Source organism: Prosopis cineraria, unplaced genomic scaffold (assembly GCF_029017545.1).
Source record: "Prosopis cineraria cultivar Desert tree isolate PC_DT_omini unplaced genomic scaffold, ASM2901754v1 PC11, whole genome shotgun sequence".
In the NCBI taxonomy this organism is placed as follows: domain Eukaryota; kingdom Viridiplantae; phylum Streptophyta; class Magnoliopsida; order Fabales; family Fabaceae; genus Prosopis; species Prosopis cineraria.
In genome coordinates, this window is record NW_026555342.1 from 11,499,798 (window position 1) to 11,520,151 (window position 20,354).

Here is a 20,354-nt window from a genome sequence, read left to right on the forward strand (position 1 = left end):
TTATTTATAATTCTCCCTATTTTTTTATATATTCTATTCAACCCCAACCTTTCAAGATATATATAATTTAATTATCTATTATTAAATTCGATCTAAATAAAATAGTATATAGTAATACTATAATATAATGATTGGAGTAAGAAGGCTGGGCGGACAGCGGAATGCAGCTGTCAAGAATTTTGAATTCGAAAACCAGAAGGATCACACGTCTGCGTTTTTCCTGTACCTCCATTTCAACCTTATTTAATTCATACCGTTTATTTAAATTAATTTTTTTAATATTTTTAATATTACATTTATTAAAATACAAAATATAAAAAATTATAATATTAAACTCGTATTATTTAGAGTACATTTAAATAATTAATTTATAAAATTTATAATTTTTTAATATCAAATAAGATTATCTAAATTATACTTGAATTGTATAAAATCTATCTATATAATCAAATTATAAAATTATAAATTTTTTTAATATTAATTGGATTGTTAGATTAAATTGACCAAATTGATTATAAACAGATATATTAAATTTTTTATATTTTTATATTTTTTATATTAATAAATATAATATTAAAAATATTTAAAAATTTAATTTAAATAAACAATAAGGATTAAATAAAGTTGAAATGAAAAGTTATGATTGTTCTTGACGAGCACAGAATGTAATTCCAAGGATCACACTCCCACGTTGTTTCCATGTAACCTAATAGACTTACAGACCCCACAGGGCCACCCCCCTCACTCCCCCTTTATTTTAATCCCCATTTCCCATTATAACCCTTTTCCAATCCTCAAAACCCCCCCCCCCCAACCCACAGGCAGATATTTTATTGATTTTAGCGTCGATACGCGAGCTTGGGTCCAACAAGAAACTGGGGAACAATGGCATATGACATTACAAGATTACAACTGGATGCTCTAAATTATTTTCAAATAATCCCCCCCCCCCCAATTTATTCTACACCTCTCTCTCTCTTTCAGTCACAGATCTAATCCCTTTCACTCCAAAATCTTCCCTCATCCGCCCGCCATGGACACCCCTTCAAGCCCAGTTTCTGCATCACTATCCATGATCCTTCTCTTTGCAGCTCTCATGGCCATGGCGGCTGCATCCCAAGCAGGCATCTCCAAAGGATCCTTCGAAGACAACTTCAGCATAATGTGGTCCAAGGAACACTTCACCACCTCCGAAGATGGCCAGATCTGGTATCTCTCTCTCGACAAAGAAACAGGTAACTCATCAGCTCAACGTGTCATTCAGGGTGGTTTACCTTATTTATGAAGGTCAATTGTTTGATCAATGCACCAAGTTCAAACCTTGTCGATGTAACTTTTTCGGTGAATAGGATGCGGGTTCCAAACGAAACAACGCTACAGATTTGGATGGTTCAGCATGAAGCTGAAGCTAGTTGGAGGCGATTCTGCTGGTGTGGTGACAGCTTATTATGTAAGTCATTCAAATTCAAGAATGTACCAAAATACTACCTTTCTCATGTGGGAGATCATGAATTGAATTGAAATTGATGCAGATGTGCAGCGAGAATGGAGCAGGGCCAGAAAGAGACGAGATTGATTTTGAGTTCTTAGGAAACAGGACAGGGCAGCCTTACTTGATTCAGACAAACGTGTACAAGAATGGAACTGGAGGCCGTGAGATGAGGCACATGCTCTGGTTCGACCCCACCGAGGACTACCACACTTACTCTGTTCTATGGAACGATCACCAGCTCGTGTAAGTTCCCTTTCTCCTCATTGTCCCCATTTTCCAATCAAGAAACTCAGTTCCATGAGAACACATCAGGTGATTGTGGGATTTGGGGAAGGCAGGTTTTTTGTGGACAGAGTTCCGCTGAGAGTGTACAAGAACAATGGGAAGCCAAACAGCTTCTTCCCGAACGAGAAACCGATGTTTCTGTTCTCGAGCATATGGAATGCAGATGACTGGGCGACGAGAGGAGGGCTGGAGAAGACGAACTGGAAGCTAGCACCGTTCGTGTCATCGTACAAAGATTTCAGTGTGGATGCTTGTCAATGGGAGGATCCATACCCAGATTGTGTGTCCACCACTACCAAGAACTGGTGGGATCAGTACAATGCTTGGCACCTTTCTGATGATCAGAAGAAGGACTATGCCTGGGTTCAGAGAAATATGGTTATTTATGATTATTGCAACGATTCTGAACGATATCCTACTTTGCCCGAGGAGTGCTCTCTCAGCCCTTGGGATTAAATTCAATTCTTCTCTATTCTTTATTTTTCCCACATCCCCATTTTGTCTTCAAATTGTATGCTGTGAAATAATGTCAAGTATTGTTTTAGCATTTCATTGATTTAATTGATTCACTTACAGTATACAGAATATTGTTTACAATAAAGCATATAGTTTACTTAAGTTTAAAGAACCTAATGTTGTTAAGATAACTAGTTAAATACTTTAATGATCTGCTTCAAGTATAAGGTACGCTGCAGAATTCTATGAATGTTTGACAACGAAGCTTAACAAATTTATGTTAACTAAAAAAACTTTCCAAATAATTTGATTCAATTTATGTTGACAAAGCTTTATTTTATAATTTTAACTCAATTTTCAGATTGGCAATGCTTGATGTGTTAGTTGGGGATGTAATTATTGTAGGCACTGTGAACACTTATTTTTATTTTGACTAACATCATTATTAATTCACATTATTAAAAATTCACTATAATAGAAAAAGCTTTTTACAGTAAATAAAAATGACTTTTTATATCATTCACAAGACAATGTTATAAACAATTAATGTTTTAAAAAAATAAATGATTCCCTCACTTTTTACATATCGATATAACTGATATAGAAAGTGAGTTTTTTACATTAATTATGGTTGTAACCAATGTAAAAAAATAATTTTATATATATATATAATATTTGTATATATTTTTTCATCCTTATACACAAATATAACCAGCTAGATAGTATAAATCATATAAAATTTTCATCCAAACAACACAATCAATTTTAATTATCCAAAATTATTAACTATCCAATATAATTCATTTAAAGTTTTCAACAATTAAAATTGTTACAATTAACTATCCAAAAATATACATAAGGTATCCAAGATTTGTCTTAAACTAAAAAACTCATTAAAATTATCTAAAACTATCTGAACTCATAGAATCTCCATAAAGTATGTTGCCTAAGGTATGTCGATGGGGTAATGTATGCAACCAAAATAAGTAGATTTCTAGAATCAAGGTCATCTGGTTCAAGGTATTTCTACAACCAAAACAATAAACTTATTACTATATTAAGAGCACGATATCCACCACGGGCATACCTTATCCTTAATCAAGGGAGAATCATCATCAAACTAGTATCTTGTTTCTCAAATAATGAACAAAATAAGAATTTATATCTAATCCAATTTGAGATAACAGTGAGAATCCATTCACAGCATCAAACACTTGATTTTTAAAGTCTGATTAGTGATTAATCAAAAAAAATTTAAATATTAGCAGGAAATCAAACAGGTTGCATATATAAATAAGTTTAGTTCCACATCGCCTCAAAATAGATAATAGATAATTATTAGACCTTGATTTAATTAAGTTTTCAATTGGTCACAAAGCAAGGTGGACATATATATATATATATATATATATTTGGCAACATAGTGAAAAAAAAAAAAAGAAACTTAGGTAAAGAAAGAAGTGGTGTGTTAGGTTTGGGTTAGCTTTGACTCTCTTGATGAAACACCATACAAAAGAAATGCAATGTGACAATAACATGATCAACATAAAGTCCAGTGCAAAATATACCAGGAGGGCAATATTTTTATATTTGTACAAGTTGACTTAAGATTTAATGTTTAACTTGTAAAATTTTTGTCTAAATTATAATTTAGAATTTTTACATATCACTTATTTAGCCTCTAAACCCTCAAACATTATAAAAATCTACCCATTTAGTCTAAGGTTTCGAATTTAACCTCCATATCATCATAATTATTGAGAAAACAATCTAAATAACATCTATTTAACTTCAAAATCACCATAAAATTCCTACCCAATAGTTTGGTATCCTTAAAAACAAAAACCCTAACCATAAACTCTAAAAAAAACTAATTTAAAGAAGAGATTAGAGGGTGGGAATGAAATTAGACAAACTTACCTTAATGACTCAAGCCTAAGAAAAATGCTTAGAATCAATGCCTCTACCAAACTAATAGATGGAATTAATTTTAAAGAAATTGATGATGGAGTTTTGAGAAGATGGTTGGAATAGGTGGGGAGGATTAACATTGCTAAAGATATGTGATTTCGAGCTAGAAAAATAGAGGAAATTGTAGAGAAAATCCCATTGATGAGAAAAAAATTGTAAAATATAACATTCTTGTAAGAGGAGAAAGATGATGTAAAAATTTAAAAAGTTTTTTATTTCGGTTTCTTAAGTAACCACCTTGTTTTTTTAATTGTTTGCCTAATGAAAAAAATTCCTTGTAAAAAGTTAAATTTGTACCAGTGATTAGAATTTTTTGACAAAAAAATTGTGTTTTATTTTATTATATTATATTAAACTAAGGGGTCCTTACTATGCGGAAGATTCTGCTGCCTAATTTCTTCGAAGTTTTGTATCGTCCAACAATGGGCATCTGCTGATAGAACTTTGATTTCGGTGCGTGTGTGTCGTTTTAATTGGTTTATAGTTTCAACTTTCAACACTAAGATCCGAGCATGGTTAACATATAATCACTATTACAGAGTAACTTTTTTACATCGTCTTTTAACATCAATTATTTAAAAAAACCATAGCAAAAAAATGGGGTAAAATTGTAATTATATGCAAAAGTTTTTACATTGATTTTGTGAAAAACCGATAGGAAAACATGAAAAAATCACACTTAAATCCCATAAAAAAAATTTAATTATTAAGAGATTTCATAAAATATAAAAAATATTTTTAAATTTCAATTTTTAGACATTTATAACTTGACAAAAGATATTTATAATTGGGCGAATAAAAATGACAATTCATATATGAGTTTAATATTAAGTTGTCATTTTCATTTGTCCAATTGTCTTTTTCCTCTGCTCAATTATAAATACACAAGATTTAAAATTTGATAATATTTTATACATGTTATGAGATCTTTTAATAATTTAATTTGCCCTGGGAGACTTAGGTGAAAATTTTCCATATGTTTTCATATTAATTGCTTCTACAACCAACGTGAAAACTTGAAATCATGTCAGCTTTACATCAAATTTTTATAAAAACTAATATGGTTTCATTTTAAATTTTGAAACTTAAAAGATACGTTTTTGATAGTTTCTTCCTTTAGTTTCAATTTTCTCTCCATTTGACAATCTTTCTTTTAAACCCGAAATCGAAAAAGCTTCCTCCTTTGTTGTTGCCCATGATGCAGTCCCCTTTTGGTGTCTTAGGATAGGATATTGTTACCATTTGCAAAAAGAATGTGTTTCAATCATATATAACGAAATTAGTAGATAGTTGGCTTGGATTTTATAGTTTTGCCTGCCTTCATTCCAACTCTGTTATTCTTCATGTACATTTGACTATGGCTCTGTGTCACTCATTTAGTGCCAGTGTAATCTCTTAGTGCCTGTTTGGTTAGGCAAGTAATCGATTTTTTTGCTAAAAAAATTGATTAACTAAAAAAATATTCAAACACCACCTTTTGCCAATAAGCGATTATCAGTGTTAAAACCAACTTTTTTTGAAAGCTGCATTGGCGAGCATCTGGGGAAAAGCTGATCAAAGACATTGGGAAAATTATAATAACAGGGAAGTATTGAGCAAAGACAATCATATTGTCCACGTGTACTTAGATAAAGCAAAGATAAATGGGTTGGGTTGGGTTGGGTACATAACCAAAGAGGATTGGAATTATACACTACAAAATAATAATCCAACGGCTCAGATTAGCATTTTGTTAATCCTGTATACGACGACACGCGTTAAAACTTGAAAGTTTTGTCGAGGGTAATTTTGTCAATTCATTTTTGATAGAGGGTTGAAAATTTCTATCAAGATCTGGACCTGTCGTTTAATTTAACGATTGCCATCAAGATTCGCACTGCTTAAACGACATCATTCGGTCGTAGGTGCGATAGGGTTTAGGTTAGGGATTCGTCGAATCGATCACTTACACTGCAAGTTTATCATCGGGAATTAGAGCCATCGACGATCGCAATGGTCTGCGAGAAGTGTAAGTTCCTCGCCTTTCGTTGTAATTTGTAGTTCCACTGGAATTTTTTTTGGGGAAATTTTCTGAAAATCTGAGTGGCAAAGGAGCCACTGGTGCAGTTTTCTGTATTCTGATTATGATTTTTTTCTTTCAGGCGAGAAGAAATTATCGAAGGTGATAGTACCAGATAAGTGGAAAGAAGGCGCTAGCAATACTACTGAGGGCGGTGGCCGGAAGATCAACGAAAACAAGCTTCTCTCGAAGAAGAACAGGCACGTCAAAATTCAAGTTCATATTTTTATTTTTCCTTTCTTTTTCTTATTGGGTATGCTAAAGGGATTTAAGAAGCATGCTTTGACTCTTTGATCGATATCATTTGTAATGATCAGGTGAAAGATTCTACGTGATATATATGCAATTTTTTTAATGAAAATTAACTCCCTTGTTGTTTTGCTGTTCAACATGACCTTCCAGTTGTGTCTATCGATTCTTGCTATGACAGACGCTATTCTCGAACAAGTTCTGTCATAATTTTACAAAATTATACAGGCGGTGAATGTCACTTGTTATTGCGTATTATTCAATTATGCTTTATTTTATCAACTATATGTTGCAGACGTTGCGATTGTATCTCCTAGAGAGGGAACGATTAAGTTGTGGGCAAAATTGAAGTTATGACCCCTGCTTCTTTCTTCTCTCGTTTTCTCTTGGGATATTGTGATTTTACATATGCTCTTGTAATGCCTCTAACATCCAACATTCCAACGCACCAACTGTTTATATGCCACAACAATTTCTGTTTGTAGTTACTAGTCGAAGTACTAGTTTGCTGTGTCGTTGAAGTTTTATTTTATTTCAGGTGTCTAGAATCCCGCCCCCTTTTCTCCCAGGGTGGTCAGTCTTCTCTGACAAGTAAAATTGAATTTCTGATTGTTGCACATGAATACTTTTTATATATTGGTTACTGGTTCAAAATATTTTAAGGCCGTAGAAAAGACTAGTTTTGGCTGCTCATATTCCATTTCGTTTATAGAAGTCAATAGTTTACCAGTTTTACAAGTTGATGCTTACTGTAAGCTTAGTTAAAGTATGGACAGAGGACATGAAACATGACACAATCAAAATATTATTAATAAGGAGGGTTCAAAATTTATGAATTTGAGACTAACCAATCGCTTCTTATACTTCCATCTCATATTTAGATGTCAATAGTTTTATAGTTATTTTGTCGTCTAAAGTGTGTTTGCATGATGTGAAACGTGGCACCTTGGCTGCTTGGCAGAATGCTGAGGTGGTGGCATTCTCTCATTTTGTTTATGAATTGGTTAGGCATACATGTTTGGATCATAAATGTTGTGTTAATTTATTATTGCTTTGATTTGCTTGCAGATGGACCCCTTACGGAAACACTAAGTGCATTATCTGCAAGCAGCAGGTGCACCAGGATGCGAAGTATTGCCACACCTGTGCTTACTCTAAAGGTACAACTTGTTTTGGAGATGTTCTGAAACTAGACAGACGTTTTTGCTTTCCAGTAAGAATACTAAACTCGAGAGTTGTGTTGTGTTTCAGGAGTTTGTGCGATGTGTGGTAAACAAGTTCTTGACACCAAGCTTTACAAGCAAAGCAATGTATAGTGGACACCAGTCGTGTGCAAGATGCCACATCTTCTTTTAGGTGCTTAACAGCTTTGTTTTCTGGATAGTTGTCTAGATGATACTGATATCTTTGTAACGGAACCTGTAAAGAACAAAAGCAGCGCTTCGTAGTTAAATGTTGGATGGCTTCTGTGTAACCTGGAAGGCCGTGATTTGTGCCTTTTGTACCATCATTCTTTGTAATACAATCTATTTTCATGACAATATCAAGTGGCGGACCGCGATGCTTTTTCCTTTGGACGCACCAATGAGTACTGAGAGTATACTTACATAGTCTCTCTTGGTTAGGGTTCTTGGGAGATGCTTCTTCGTTCCTCTGCTCTTGCCAACAAGATATTGTTATGCTTGTCCTTGGCAAATCAATAAATGCTTTCTCAGTTTTTTTGTTATTTGATTTTTTTCCCCTTTTGATTGAGTTGTGCGAGTGAAGGTTACGAGTACAAAGGGGAAGGTGGAAGTGGTGATTTGATGCCCCTGATCTTGAATGTGGCATAGCTGATAGCAAACTCACCTGAAACTAAGTCCTAATAAGATGTTACATAAATTAGCGTTTGATCAGAGCATGTGAAGAAAGGATTCAATTGATATTTGAAGTAATTGCTTCCCGAACATCTAAGCCGAATATGTTTTTTTAAAGAAAATGTACTGAGCAGATAAAAGTATAATAATAAATTATAAATGCATACTTTAAAGAAAAATAGTAAATACTGGTATTTGAATTTTTTAAAATTATTAGAAATAATACTTTTTAAAGAATAGATAATTTTTATTTTAAAGATCATGAAGTATATAATAACATATTTCAAATTAAATAAATATTAGAATAAATTTATTTTGAGCTTTACGCAATAAAAAAGAAAGGAGAATAAAAAAAGTCACGAAAGAGTACATTTTAGCTAAATGATTTTATTTTATATATATTAACATGACCTTTTAATTAGTTTGGATAGCCATGATTTGATCAAATCCTTGCGCTGAAGGGTCAAGATTCTAGGGTTTGTGAAAACATCAGTATAAAATGAGTTCTTGAGTTGTGCTTCCGACTCATCTTTCTAACTCGCGGGAGGGCGAAGCTGCTAATCGCATCTCCTTTCCTTCAGTTTCTTAGCCCCGACCAACCATTTCTTTTACTTCAATACCTATCCTTTTCAGCTATTTTTCTCGTGTCGCTTAGTATTCTGATCTGATTTGTTTTGTACCCTGACCTTTGCACTTTTTATGCTCTCTCATTTTTCCAGTTATTCGAAAGAAAGTTATTTGGTAGAATCTAATTGCTCCTGGGTTAGTTGTCTCTCATCACGAATCCTTGGATTCACGGTGTGAGGGAAGGCTACATGTACCAAGGAAAGGGAGAAATCATTATAAAGTGCCCTTGTTCTTGAATGGCCATAGCGGCTGTAGCCAAATCAAACCGATCTAAGAAGCTAACTGGCCGGTTGTTGTGAGATCTTTCTTGGGTCTCTGTCGATAAATCTGCTTACCGAGCTTCTCACATTTTACTTTTCTTTTTCTTGTGACTGAACCTTGAGGTTGGTCTTATGATTATGAGAAGGGGAGAAGAGGGAAATGGCATATGATTTGGCTTTTTCAGAGACCCTTCTCTGATATCAAGCTTTTGATTTTTCAAAAGGGTCACCTTCCGTGCAACCTGCTTTGATTTTCCTGCAGATTGCGTCAACCGGTGCCTACAATTTATCTTTTCTTGAATTGCATTTCACCTAAATTTCTTCCTTTGGTTGTTTAGAAATCTCATACTTTGGCATTCAAACACTTCTCTGCCGAAGCTTAATCTTGCGAGTTATTGTTGTTTGGCATTTAATGTGTCATGAGCCATTCGTTTAGAAATTGCCCTTTCATGATGACTCGATGAGTGTGGACTCTTTCTGGATGCTAGTAAAGAAATGATGTTGGGAAAATGAGAACGAAATTATTGGCTGTGTAAAGTAAAATAGTAAATGAAATTCGTCAACTATTCTACAATGACTGAGACTCAACTCTAGGGAAGCTAACTGGCCGGCTGTTGTGAGATCTTTCTTGGGTCACTTGTCGATAAATCTGACTTACCGAGCTTCTCACATTTTACTTTTCTTTTTCTTGTGACTGAACCTTGAGGTTGGTCTATGATAATGAGAAGGGAGAAGAGGGAAATGGCATATGATTTGGCTTTTTCAGAGACCCTTCTCTAATATCAAAAGCTTTTATTTTTCAAAAGGGCCACCTTCCGTGCACCTGCTTTGATTTTCCTGCAGATTGCGTTCAACCGGTGCCTACATTTATCTTTTCTTGAATTATTTCACCTAAATTTCTTCCTTTGGTTGTTTAGAAATCTCATACTTTGGCATCCAAACACTTCTCTGCCGAAGCTTAATCTTGCGAGTTATTGTTGTTTGGCATTTAAGTGTGTCATGAGCCATGCGTTTAGAAATTGCCTTTCATAATGACTCGATGAGTGTGGACTCTTTCTGGATGCTAGTAAAGAAATGATGTTGGGAAAATGAGAACGAAATTATTGGCTGTGTAAAGTAAAATAGTAAATGAAATTCGTCAACTATTTACAATGACTGAGACTCACTCTAGGAGGAACAATCAAAGAAATTTGGTTGCACAAGACTAGAAGCGATGGTGGTATAAACAGTATAATATTGGAACCTGAGAATTATTTTCTTTTTTTTAATAAAAGGTTGCGGAAAAGGAAAAGCCAAGAGGCAAAATATAAGAAGTGTGAACTGTAAGACTTTCGATAGGTGTTTGATGATGGAGCCAATCTGGACTTGAGAATTATTGATGTCATGATGTTAACTCCAATCTTGATGGTACTATTTTTTGGGCCAACAATCTTGATGCTACTGAACCATATCACAAATGATTATTGTGAACCTCAAATGAACAGTAGCAGTTGTGTTACTTGGCTAGAGGAGGAAATACCAGAGTTTCAAAAGTTTGTGATGGATTTGTGACTTTTTGTACATTCTATGCGAGGGTCTCTTCTGCCACAACTACAAAGAATCCCGTTAAACAGGGAACTCTGCTTAGATGTATAATCGTCAGTGACAAAAATATGCACAGAATTCACAAATTGCAGTGCGCACCATTTGCAGACCAAAAAAACCCTTCATTGGGTAAGTTAGTTGATGATCAGAAGACCTCAAGGCCCTGAATGCGCTTCTGAGAAATCAGTAGGTAAGATGCTTCTGCTGCCAAAATACTGCTTGTATGTGTCTGAGTGCCAGCAATGGATCATTAATCTTATATAAACTAATCATCACATTAATTTTGTAAGCAGCACATGCTCCAGGACTCCGAGTATTGCCCTGCTTGTGCTTGCACTGAATCTGAAGGACGGTGACTAAAAAAATGAGATTTGCAAGTCGCAAATGGCAATCGCATTGATGATTTAAAAATAACAGCACCATTGTTTGTCAACTATAAGCAAAACCCAAGTTTCTCATCTCACATTGTAAGTTATAAATTTGTGAAATACTAAAAATAAATTTAAATTCTCCTGTTTCTTAAAAAGACTTGGTTTGATTTTTTAAAAATTTATATAATTAATATTATCCACTACCACCTTTTGGAATCCAAACTCACCCTCCCCCCCCCCCCAAAAAAAAACCACAAAAACAAAAACAAAATCCTTCGGTTCCTCGCAATGTTATCGACGCAACAGGGCACTTCGCCCAGGTCATCTGGCCCCATATGTATCTTCCCAAGTCTCCAAATTTCTCCAGATCCTTCGCCACTTCTCGCAACTGGAGGAACCCAAATCCAACAAAATCAACTCGCTTCCCAAATCTCTTCCACTCTCTTGCAGAGACGCAACTGGATGTCCCTCCTCCAGGGCCTCAATCTCTCCTCTAAACTTTAACCCATCTCTGTTCCTCCAAACTCCACAATATCCAAACTCAGCCCAAATCTCTGGTTCCATTCAAATCAAATCCGGCCTGATCTCATCCACTGTCATCATTCAAAACCCCTCTTGGATTCTTTGATTCGGGAATGCCCTGCACCTGCTATTTCAGAGAGTATGGTCAGACTGAGTAAAGGTAGAACTAGAGATTCATTATCTGTTGTGCTAAGTTTTGTTATTGAACGTTATTCGGAAAAGGATCTTTTCATGGAAGGGTTAGAGGTATTTAGGTCGATGAGGCTTCGTGGTTGTACTCCCACGGTTCGATCCTGCAATGCGCTTCTTGATGCTTTGCAGAGAGAGAACAAGATTCGGCTGGCTTGGTGTCTCTATGGTGCCTTGATTCGCTTTGGCTATAGACTTGGTCGCTCTACGTTGTCAATTGTTACTCAGATTTTGAGTAAAAATGGAAAGTTTGACACAATTGGCAGATTGTTAGACTCTGGGATTTATGATTCGAAAATTTATAATATTGTCATTGGTTGTTATAGTGATAAAGGAGACTTCAAGTCTGCATTTGATGCCTTGAATGAAATGAGTACTAGGAAACTTACCCCTGATTTTGTTACTTACACTTCAATCCTCGATGGAGCATGTAAACTTGATGATGTTGAAGTTGTGGAGAGGATAATCAATACAATGGTAGAGAAGGGACTTCTTCCCAAGTGCTCATCATCATTCAACTACGATTTAGTGGTTCAAAAACTGAGTGATATCGGCAAGACATTTGCCGCAGAAATGTTCTTTAGGGGGGCTTGTCAGGAGAATATTAGCTTGCAGGACCGTACTTATGGGTGTTTACTAGGAGCACTATCCAGGGAGAGGAGAATCAGGGAAGCAATTTCTGTATATAATATAACTTCTCAGAGAGGTCTTACTTTGGACCATGGCAATTATCAAGCACTGGCTAATTTTCTCTGTGAAGAAGATCAGTGTGTAGAAGTGGAAGGTTTTGAACTGTTGAAGGACATTGTAAGAAGAGGATTTCTTCCTTATTCATCAAACTTGTCCAAGTTTATGACATCTCTGTGTAATAAAGGTAGATGGAGAGAAGCAGAGGATTTGCTGGGTGCTCTTCTAGATAGAGGCATTGTGCCTGATTCTTGTTTCTGTAGCTTATTGATGAAGCACTACTGCAATAGCAGGCAAGTTGATTCAGCCATTGAACTGCATTGTAAGATAGAGCAGTTGAATGCGAGTTTGGATGTCACGGCTTATAATGTATTTCTCAATAGACTTTTTGTAGCGAGGAAGATTGAGGAAGCTGATAAAGTGTTTGACTACATGAGAAGACAGGATTTACTTAGCAGTGAGGGTTTTGTAATAATGATACGTGAGCTGTGTAAAGTGAAGGAACTTAGAAAGGCCATGAAACTGCATGATGAAATGTTGAAGATGGGGCTTAAACCAGATAAACCCAAGTATAAACGTTTGATATCTGGTTTTGCATGATTATCAGCTTCTAGCACATGTGAAGAAGTCAACCTGTGCATTTTTCAGAATATAATGTTGGGAATTTAGGGACTTGTATAGAAAGATCGATGGTTTGTATGAGGTGTCAATTTTCAGAAGTAGGAGGCAGTGAAGAGTTGCAGCTTCAGCTTTCTTGACTTCTTATATAATCATTATTGTCTGTCATGCGCAATCATTGACCATTTCTAATCATTGTTCTTGTTTTACTTGTTCCTCTATCACAAGAACAGCGTAACGGCGTCTCACAATAACATAGGTCAAAAAAAAAATAAAATAAATAACACCGTTTTATCATGCAAGATACGTTGCGCGAAGTTGTAGGCTTGTAGGGAAAAAAGAGGTTGAGTGTTTTCTTATTTATTTTGTCCAAAAAAGTAAATTATTTTACTCGACAATAAAAAATGACTGGACAAGAAAAAGTATTCACAGGTAAAAATGATTAATATAACTCTGAAAATGGTTTCCTGCTCATCTCTTGGATGAGCATGGAGTGCTCATTCAAGAGATAAGATGTGGACCATTCACATTTTAATTTAGACAATTCAAATTTAAAATATTATTTTATATTAATTTATTAAAATAAAAAGCTATAAAAGTTATAAAATAATTTTAATAAATTTTTTAATTTAATTTAGACTTAATTTAATATTAAATTTTTTATAATTGAATATTTTAAATTTTTTAAATGTATTCTATACAGTTAAAATATTATACCTGAATTGGTGGACTATATAAAGTTTATATAGATAATCAATATATATTAATTATAAAAATTTTAATATTAAATTAAACTCTTTAAATTAAATCTAGATCAAATAAAAAATTTATTAAAATTATTTTATAATTTTTTATTTTAATAAATTAATTAAAATAATATTTTAAATTTAATTTAGACGGTTTAAATCTCATTTTTTAAATGAGAATGCAGTGCTTATCCAAGAGTGAGCAGGAAACCGTTCCCACTCATATAATTTCATAATGTGCATCGTGTCGTGGTACTCCCTCACCCCAAAGAGCAGATTTTGTAGGGTTTTATACACACAATACACATCAACCATGTGGGGATGGTTCTACAGGGGGACATGTAGGGGTGCTCCCATCCCCGCCCCCGAAAAAAAGAAAAAATAAAATAAAATAAAAAATATTTTGTCAATTTCAACACAATTATTTATGATGATTCACCTCCAGACTCTGATAATTTTTTTGTTTTGGCGTGGGGGGCACCATGTCACAAAATTGTTTGATAGATTTTCTTTCTCATCCGTCACTGCCTTTAGAATGCAGGACTCGCTTTTAGCTGATCCACCTAAACTTAATTTTATTTTTGTACAGTTTCATCGTTGCCTTTTTATTTTTTTTAAAAAAAAATCATAAAAATACACACACATTAGTGCCCTACACGTAGAATCGAATGGTGCCCTACGAGTAGAATTGAATTGTAGATGCCTTATCCCAGTCCTCGTGCGCAGTGGGATTCAGTTTCAATGCTTATCACGGTGGTACTTATCCTAAAATAAATATCATGGTGCTTAGCATTAAAACACTGCTGTTTGATAGTATTTTTTTTTACTTTTTTTAAACCACAAATTTATTATTAATTTATTATAATAATAAATGATTATTATAAAATTATTATTTTAATATTTAATAAATTAATAAATATTAAGATGTTAAAATTAAACCTGAATAGTTTAAATAAAAATTTTAGTTTGAACATTGAAAATTATACTAAAAAAATAAAAAATAATTTGAATAATTTAAAATTGGAGTTGAGTCTAATAAAATGAACTAGTTTCTTACACTGTAATAAATTAATGTTTGAATTTTTATTGAAAAAATACTTATATTTAATTCCTGATTATGCCTTGAATGATATTATCTCTCATAGATAAAAAACTGTACAAAATTAGTAAAATAAAAAAAATATTTTTAGTTACAATTTTAATTATTTCAATACAATTTTGAATTGTTCAGATCAAAATTTATATATGAACTATTTAAATTAAATTTTAATGAATTAATCTGTTCAGATTTAATTTTAACATCTTAATATTTTATTTTTTTATTAAATATAAAAATAATAATTTGATAATATTTATTTATTATTATTATAATAAATTTGTGGTTAAAAAGGAGGGGGTTGGGAAAACACTGTCAAACGGCATTGTATTCGCGCCATGGTGCTCATATAAACCAATTCCTGTGTAGTGCAAGTATATTAAAGTTGTTGCGCCTTGCATGCATGATGAAAAGCTCCATGCCTTCGTAGGGCTTGCCTCTCTTCTTGGAAACAAATCGCTTCTCTAACGATGACCCCATTTCCCAAAATCCCATCTTTCCTGCTCTTCATCGCTATCTGCTCTCTCGTTGCCTTCAATGCTTCGTCCGAATCTGCCGACCATCGAGTGCGCGAGCTTCTTGCCCTTCAATCTAAATCGAAATCCGGTGTAATTCACCTCAACGATGAATCCGTCTCCCGATTCCTCACTTCCGTCGAAACCCCAAGACCCTACTGGGTCGTCGTCTTCTTCGACGCCATTCTACTCCACAACAATCCTGACCTCCGCCTCAAAGATATGCTCCGTGAATTTGAACTCGTCGCTTCCTCCTACATTGGCAACAGTCGACACCCTTCTTCCCTTTCACACGCGAAATTGTTCTTCTGCAAACTCGATTTCAGAGAATCCAAAGAGAGTTTCTCTCTCTTCGGCGTCGATGCCCTCCCTCACCTTCGTATCGTTGCCCCTTATCAAAGCCTTGAAGATTCATATCAGATTGATCAGGGAGATTGGTCCCGTCTCGCTGAATCCATGGCTGAATTCATTGAAATGAAGACCAACCTCGCCGTGGGTCCAATCCATCGACCCCCGATTATTTCCAGAAACAAATTGATACTAATCGGAATCGGATTCTTGATCTGGTTAGTGAAGAATATCATAGTGGGTCAGACAATTCTTCACGACCCGAGGGTTTGGTTAACAGGCGCTGTTTTGGTGTACTTCTTTAGCGTTTCGGGGGCGATGCACAACATCATAAGGAAGGTGCCGATGTTTTTGGTGGATCGAAAAGATAGGTCCAAGTTTACGGTATTCTACAGGGGACCAGGAATGCAGCTTGGGCTAGAAGGTTTTTGTGTAGGGTTCTTTTATACAATCGTGGGTCTGTTATTGGGGTATGTAACACAAGCACTAGTGAAGGTTAACAATGTGACGACGCAAAGGGTGGTTATGATCTTTGCGCTATTGTTCTGTTTTTGGGCAGTGAGGTGGGTGGTGTTCTTGAGCAACTGGAAGTCTGGTTATTCCGTTCATGGATATTGGCCTTCAAGTTGGCGTGGAGATTAGGGACGATCCAATAGTACTATTCCCTTTTGTTTCTTTGCCCGCAAAGTTTGAGAATTTTTTAGGTCATGTATTCTCAGTTCTCATTGTTTAACTGAGGACAGAATGCCTTAGATTACTTGGCACTTGAAAGGTAATAAACGGGAATGTTTAGTTTTCTCTGCATTTTTTCTGTTTGCAGGGCTTGAACTTGAGATCTTATATGATCAAATTTTAAAAGCCTCACCTTTCTATGAACGGTACACAATTTTTCTTGAATTTCAGTGCTTTTTAAAAAAGTCAAGACTACAGATAGTTTGAGCATTTTAAGGAAGAATTTTACTCTTATTTTTTATGTCACGCAATGCTTGGAACTGAATATGTGGAATTATAATTCTAGTCCTTATGAGATTAAGGGATTTTTGTAATGCTTTATGGTCTCAACCATAATGCAAGTGCATTCGGGACTTAGCTTTATAAACTAGTTATATGTGGTGTTGGATGAAAATTGTTATGCGTTCCAATCCTCTGGGTTCTGCTCATATCATTAGTGGTTTTCAAAGTCTGATACAACTATAGGAGACACCTTCAATCGATAATCCCATTGGGTGTGTGAGTGAGACTCAGTATTTTCTCTATTCACAAAGTGTATCACTCTGTGGCTTGAATCTCTGGCACTGTAAATATTTCTACGTTTGAAGCAGAAGCAAACAAATCAAGTTAGTGAGCATACATTGATTGGCCTTGCCAGAAAGAAAACACTTTATATGAATTTATGCTTCACTTCCTTCTTGAAAATCACTAATAAACTGCTCTGAAACTGAGCATGTTTGCATTGAAATTTATTAATGAATCTATCAGATACAGATTCCACAATTTATCTTCACGTCCTTGCTGAAAACCACTAATGAACTGCGCTGAAACTGAACATGTTTACATTGAAATTTACTAATGAATCTATCAGATTTTGATTCCGCAATTTCTTGCAGCATATGAAAGTTGAAACTTATCGTGGTATGGTCCGAATGCACAACTTGGCTCTGCATTTAATATTGGCATGTTGCTGAATTTCCAGTTTTTTTCTTAGTGACTACATCCATTTCCATACCGTCAAAGCTGATGAACATCACACATAAGCATGCATTCCTAGTCCTTTATTGGTTCTGCTTTTCAAGTGTGACTCACTGTTTCCTTTTTTTGAGAAAAAGGAATATATTCCAAATGTACTTTCGGCTCTCAGAAATGCAACAAGAAGCGTTTCCTTCACGCCCAACGCAGCCCCCCACGATCGTCTTTTCTCTTCTCATTTATTAAAATAGTGTTTGCTTTACTTCTTTCCCAATGCCTAAGTCTACACTTAATTATATATCCCCAGAAACATTTATTAAAATAGTGATTGCTTTACTTCTATTTTTTATATTAAAGATTTTGCCTCCTTATTATTAAAAAAGACGTGGTCTTTGTGTCCCTTAAAATAAAAATATTGAAGTACAGCTTTGTTATCACAAAAATGAAAAATCAGGTCTTGATGCTAAATAGACTTTGCTAAGCAAACTTCAACTTTTTTCACTCTTTTATCGCAGCAACTTAGCGTATAAACACAGCAGAGTGGATTCCCCTGCCATTGAGGCAATCAAGTTACCCTTTTACCCTAGGTCTCCATAGAAGCCATGCTCTGCTCAGCAACAAAACGGTGGCAAATTGGACATCATGTGCCAAATCAACAGCAGTTGCAGCGTCATCTTTTTCACTTTCAGCTTACTTCCCATATGGGTATTTCCCTTTATCAAAAAGTCCACCACCTTGTAAATTTCTGGGTTTGGATATATAGAGAGAGGATCCATAAGGGATCACATCTAGCACTTGCAAGTCTTAGCTGTGTGTGGAAGGCAGGGAACTAAGGAACAAAAATGGAGGAACCTGCTGAAATGGTGGGAAGGGCATTTGTGGATCATTACTACCACTTGTTTGATAACGATAGGGCTTCACTATCTTCTCTGTATAGGGACACCTCTTTGATGACCTTTGAGGGACAGAGAATATGTGGGGTGAGTGAAATCTCTTCCAAGCTTACCCAGCTTCCATTTGATCAATGCCGGCACGTGATCAGCACCATTGATTCTCAGCCATCGGCGCCGGCGGGAGGCGGCGTTGTTGTCTTTGTCAGTGGCAGCCTCCAGTTGGCGGGAGAGGAGCATCATCTCAGGTTTAGCCAGGTCGTCTTCTCTTCTCCTTCTCTTTCAATTCTGCTACATTTGCTTCCTGTGTTTCATTACAGAGATGAAGCATTATATACTTCTGAAATGGAGTTAGTTATATCATGATCAACATTATATATCTTTCATCATATAGATGCTTCAAGTTAAACTGACATGAAGGTTGGGAAATTGTGGTGGCTACAGATGTTTCACTTGATTCCAGCAGCAGAATGCTTCTATGTGCAGAATGACATATTTCGTCTCAACTATGGCTAATTTGAGTTTGACTCATTGACAGCACCAGGTGCTTCTGCTTTTGTTGCTTAATTCGTGTGATTAAAATTGTTGGTTGTTCATTTCAGAGTTTGGGAATGAAGGAATACACTGTGCTTTAATTTTCTCTCTGTATGATGCCTTCGTGGGGAAGTGACCAAAAAGCCTGGCGCTTCATATTCCCCACTACATGCATCGATCATTTCTCTTTTTAGCCATTGAAAAAGATTCTTCATTGCGTTGTCTCGTCATTGGGCTTCCTTGTTTTTGGAATCCTTTTTCACCAATGTTGTTAGGGCCTGTAACAAAAATGTGTTGTTTGGGTCAACACTTTGCATCAAAACCCATCCAAGGTTATATGATTCAACTTCAATAAGAGATTGCCTCCAATAAAATTGTCATATCTAGCATGTAATTATATCTTAAGTAGAATTATTTTTAATAAAAATATACTTGTAGGTAATTAAAAAAACTTCGAGAAAGTTGTATATTTTTTCTTTAAGTAAAATAAAACAAAAGTTTGTCTTTTCCTCCCTAGTCTATATTATTAGAATACGACACGATGGGGGGAAAAAAAAGAAAAAAATAGTGAATTAACATCAAAAAACATCTCACATATATTATTATCTTCTCAGTTATATATATTGGTGCGGCTGTAGAATATTTACTTTAAGCCAACGATCTCATGACCTAATGGCATAAGACTCATGATTGCTGATTAAAGGTTTTGGTTTTATTCAACCATTTCACTTGCTCTGTACGATCATAAAAGGAAAATTCGTTTTGGCGTTTTTAGTATACTGTTACATTTTAAATTATATACAACCTCTTTATTTCATAAATCATTTGGAAACATATTGTCAGTTTTAAAACTGAAAATTACTCCTTTAATTTCTGTTTCTAATTAGACCAACCACTGTGAGAGGGATGAATGAGCAATTAACGCGATATCTGATCCGCATATGACACTGACGAAGTAAAGAGTATGAAGTTTAAAATGTTGACATTATATTGAGTAATGAGTATTGATGATGATTAATTTATTTAAATATATTAATATTATTAAAAAAAATTACAAGTTGGAGGGCTGCTTCGCTTTCTTCACGTGGAATGTAACAAATGGTCCCCTGATTAACATAAAATAATTCCAAGTTGTGGATTTTGGATAAGCAAGGGTACGTGATTGCCACTTGCAAGACATTGATTGTAGTAATTAATGAACCTTTAAGATGTTTTAATTAGGATTGCTAATGACACGTGTGTGGCCATGGAGGCCTACTTCATTCCCCTTTTGAGAAAAGAGAACGAGAAATATGAGAAAAGCCAAATATAAT

At 34.9% G+C, this 20,354-nt stretch overlaps 5 protein-coding genes and 2 non-coding genes across 7 annotated transcripts; all 7 read left to right on the forward strand.

The window, feature by feature from the left end:
* The first annotated feature begins 939 nt into the window (after positions 1-939).
* On the forward strand, positions 940-2,338 carry LOC129286901 (probable xyloglucan endotransglucosylase/hydrolase protein 8). Its single transcript, XM_054922996.1, has 4 exons — positions 940-1,235; positions 1,350-1,450; positions 1,533-1,735; positions 1,831-2,338. Exons 1-4 carry the CDS (start codon positions 1,034-1,036, stop codon positions 2,231-2,233), a joined length of 909 nt encoding a protein of 302 aa, XP_054778971.1. The 5' UTR covers positions 940-1,033; the 3' UTR covers positions 2,234-2,338.
* A 3,714-nt stretch (positions 2,339-6,052) lies between these two features.
* LOC129287001 (uncharacterized) lies at positions 6,053-8,238 on the forward strand. The gene is made up of 4 exons (XM_054923122.1): positions 6,053-6,212; positions 6,346-6,463; positions 7,581-7,672; positions 7,764-8,238. Exons 1-4 carry the CDS (start codon positions 6,197-6,199, stop codon positions 7,826-7,828), a joined length of 291 nt encoding a protein of 96 aa, XP_054779097.1. The 5' UTR covers positions 6,053-6,196; the 3' UTR covers positions 7,829-8,238.
* A 1,003-nt stretch (positions 8,239-9,241) lies between these two features.
* Positions 9,242-9,346, forward strand: LOC129287321 (small nucleolar RNA snoR109). Its single transcript, XR_008587644.1, has one exon. It is a non-coding gene; the product is annotated as a small nucleolar RNA snoR109 (small nucleolar RNA).
* A 483-nt stretch (positions 9,347-9,829) lies between these two features.
* On the forward strand, positions 9,830-9,929 carry LOC129287323 (small nucleolar RNA snoR109). Its single transcript, XR_008587645.1, has one exon. It is a non-coding gene; the product is annotated as a small nucleolar RNA snoR109 (small nucleolar RNA).
* A 1,944-nt stretch (positions 9,930-11,873) lies between these two features.
* On the forward strand, positions 11,874-13,208 carry LOC129286102 (pentatricopeptide repeat-containing protein At4g21170-like). The gene has a single exon (XM_054922126.1). It carries the CDS (start codon positions 11,874-11,876, stop codon positions 13,206-13,208), a length of 1,335 nt encoding a protein of 444 aa, XP_054778101.1.
* A 2,234-nt stretch (positions 13,209-15,442) lies between these two features.
* Positions 15,443-16,803, forward strand: LOC129284798 (probable dolichyl-diphosphooligosaccharide--protein glycosyltransferase subunit 3B). Its single transcript, XM_054920271.1, has one exon. It carries the CDS (start codon positions 15,539-15,541, stop codon positions 16,571-16,573), a length of 1,035 nt encoding a protein of 344 aa, XP_054776246.1. The 5' UTR covers positions 15,443-15,538; the 3' UTR covers positions 16,574-16,803.
* Positions 16,804-18,187: 1,384 nt separating this feature from the next.
* Positions 18,188-19,396, forward strand: LOC129287137 (nuclear transport factor 2B-like). The gene is made up of 2 exons (XM_054923293.1): positions 18,188-18,765; positions 18,952-19,396. Exons 1-2 carry the CDS (start codon positions 18,460-18,462, stop codon positions 19,021-19,023), a joined length of 378 nt encoding a protein of 125 aa, XP_054779268.1. The 5' UTR covers positions 18,188-18,459; the 3' UTR covers positions 19,024-19,396.
* Positions 19,397-20,354: the final 958 nt, after the last annotated feature.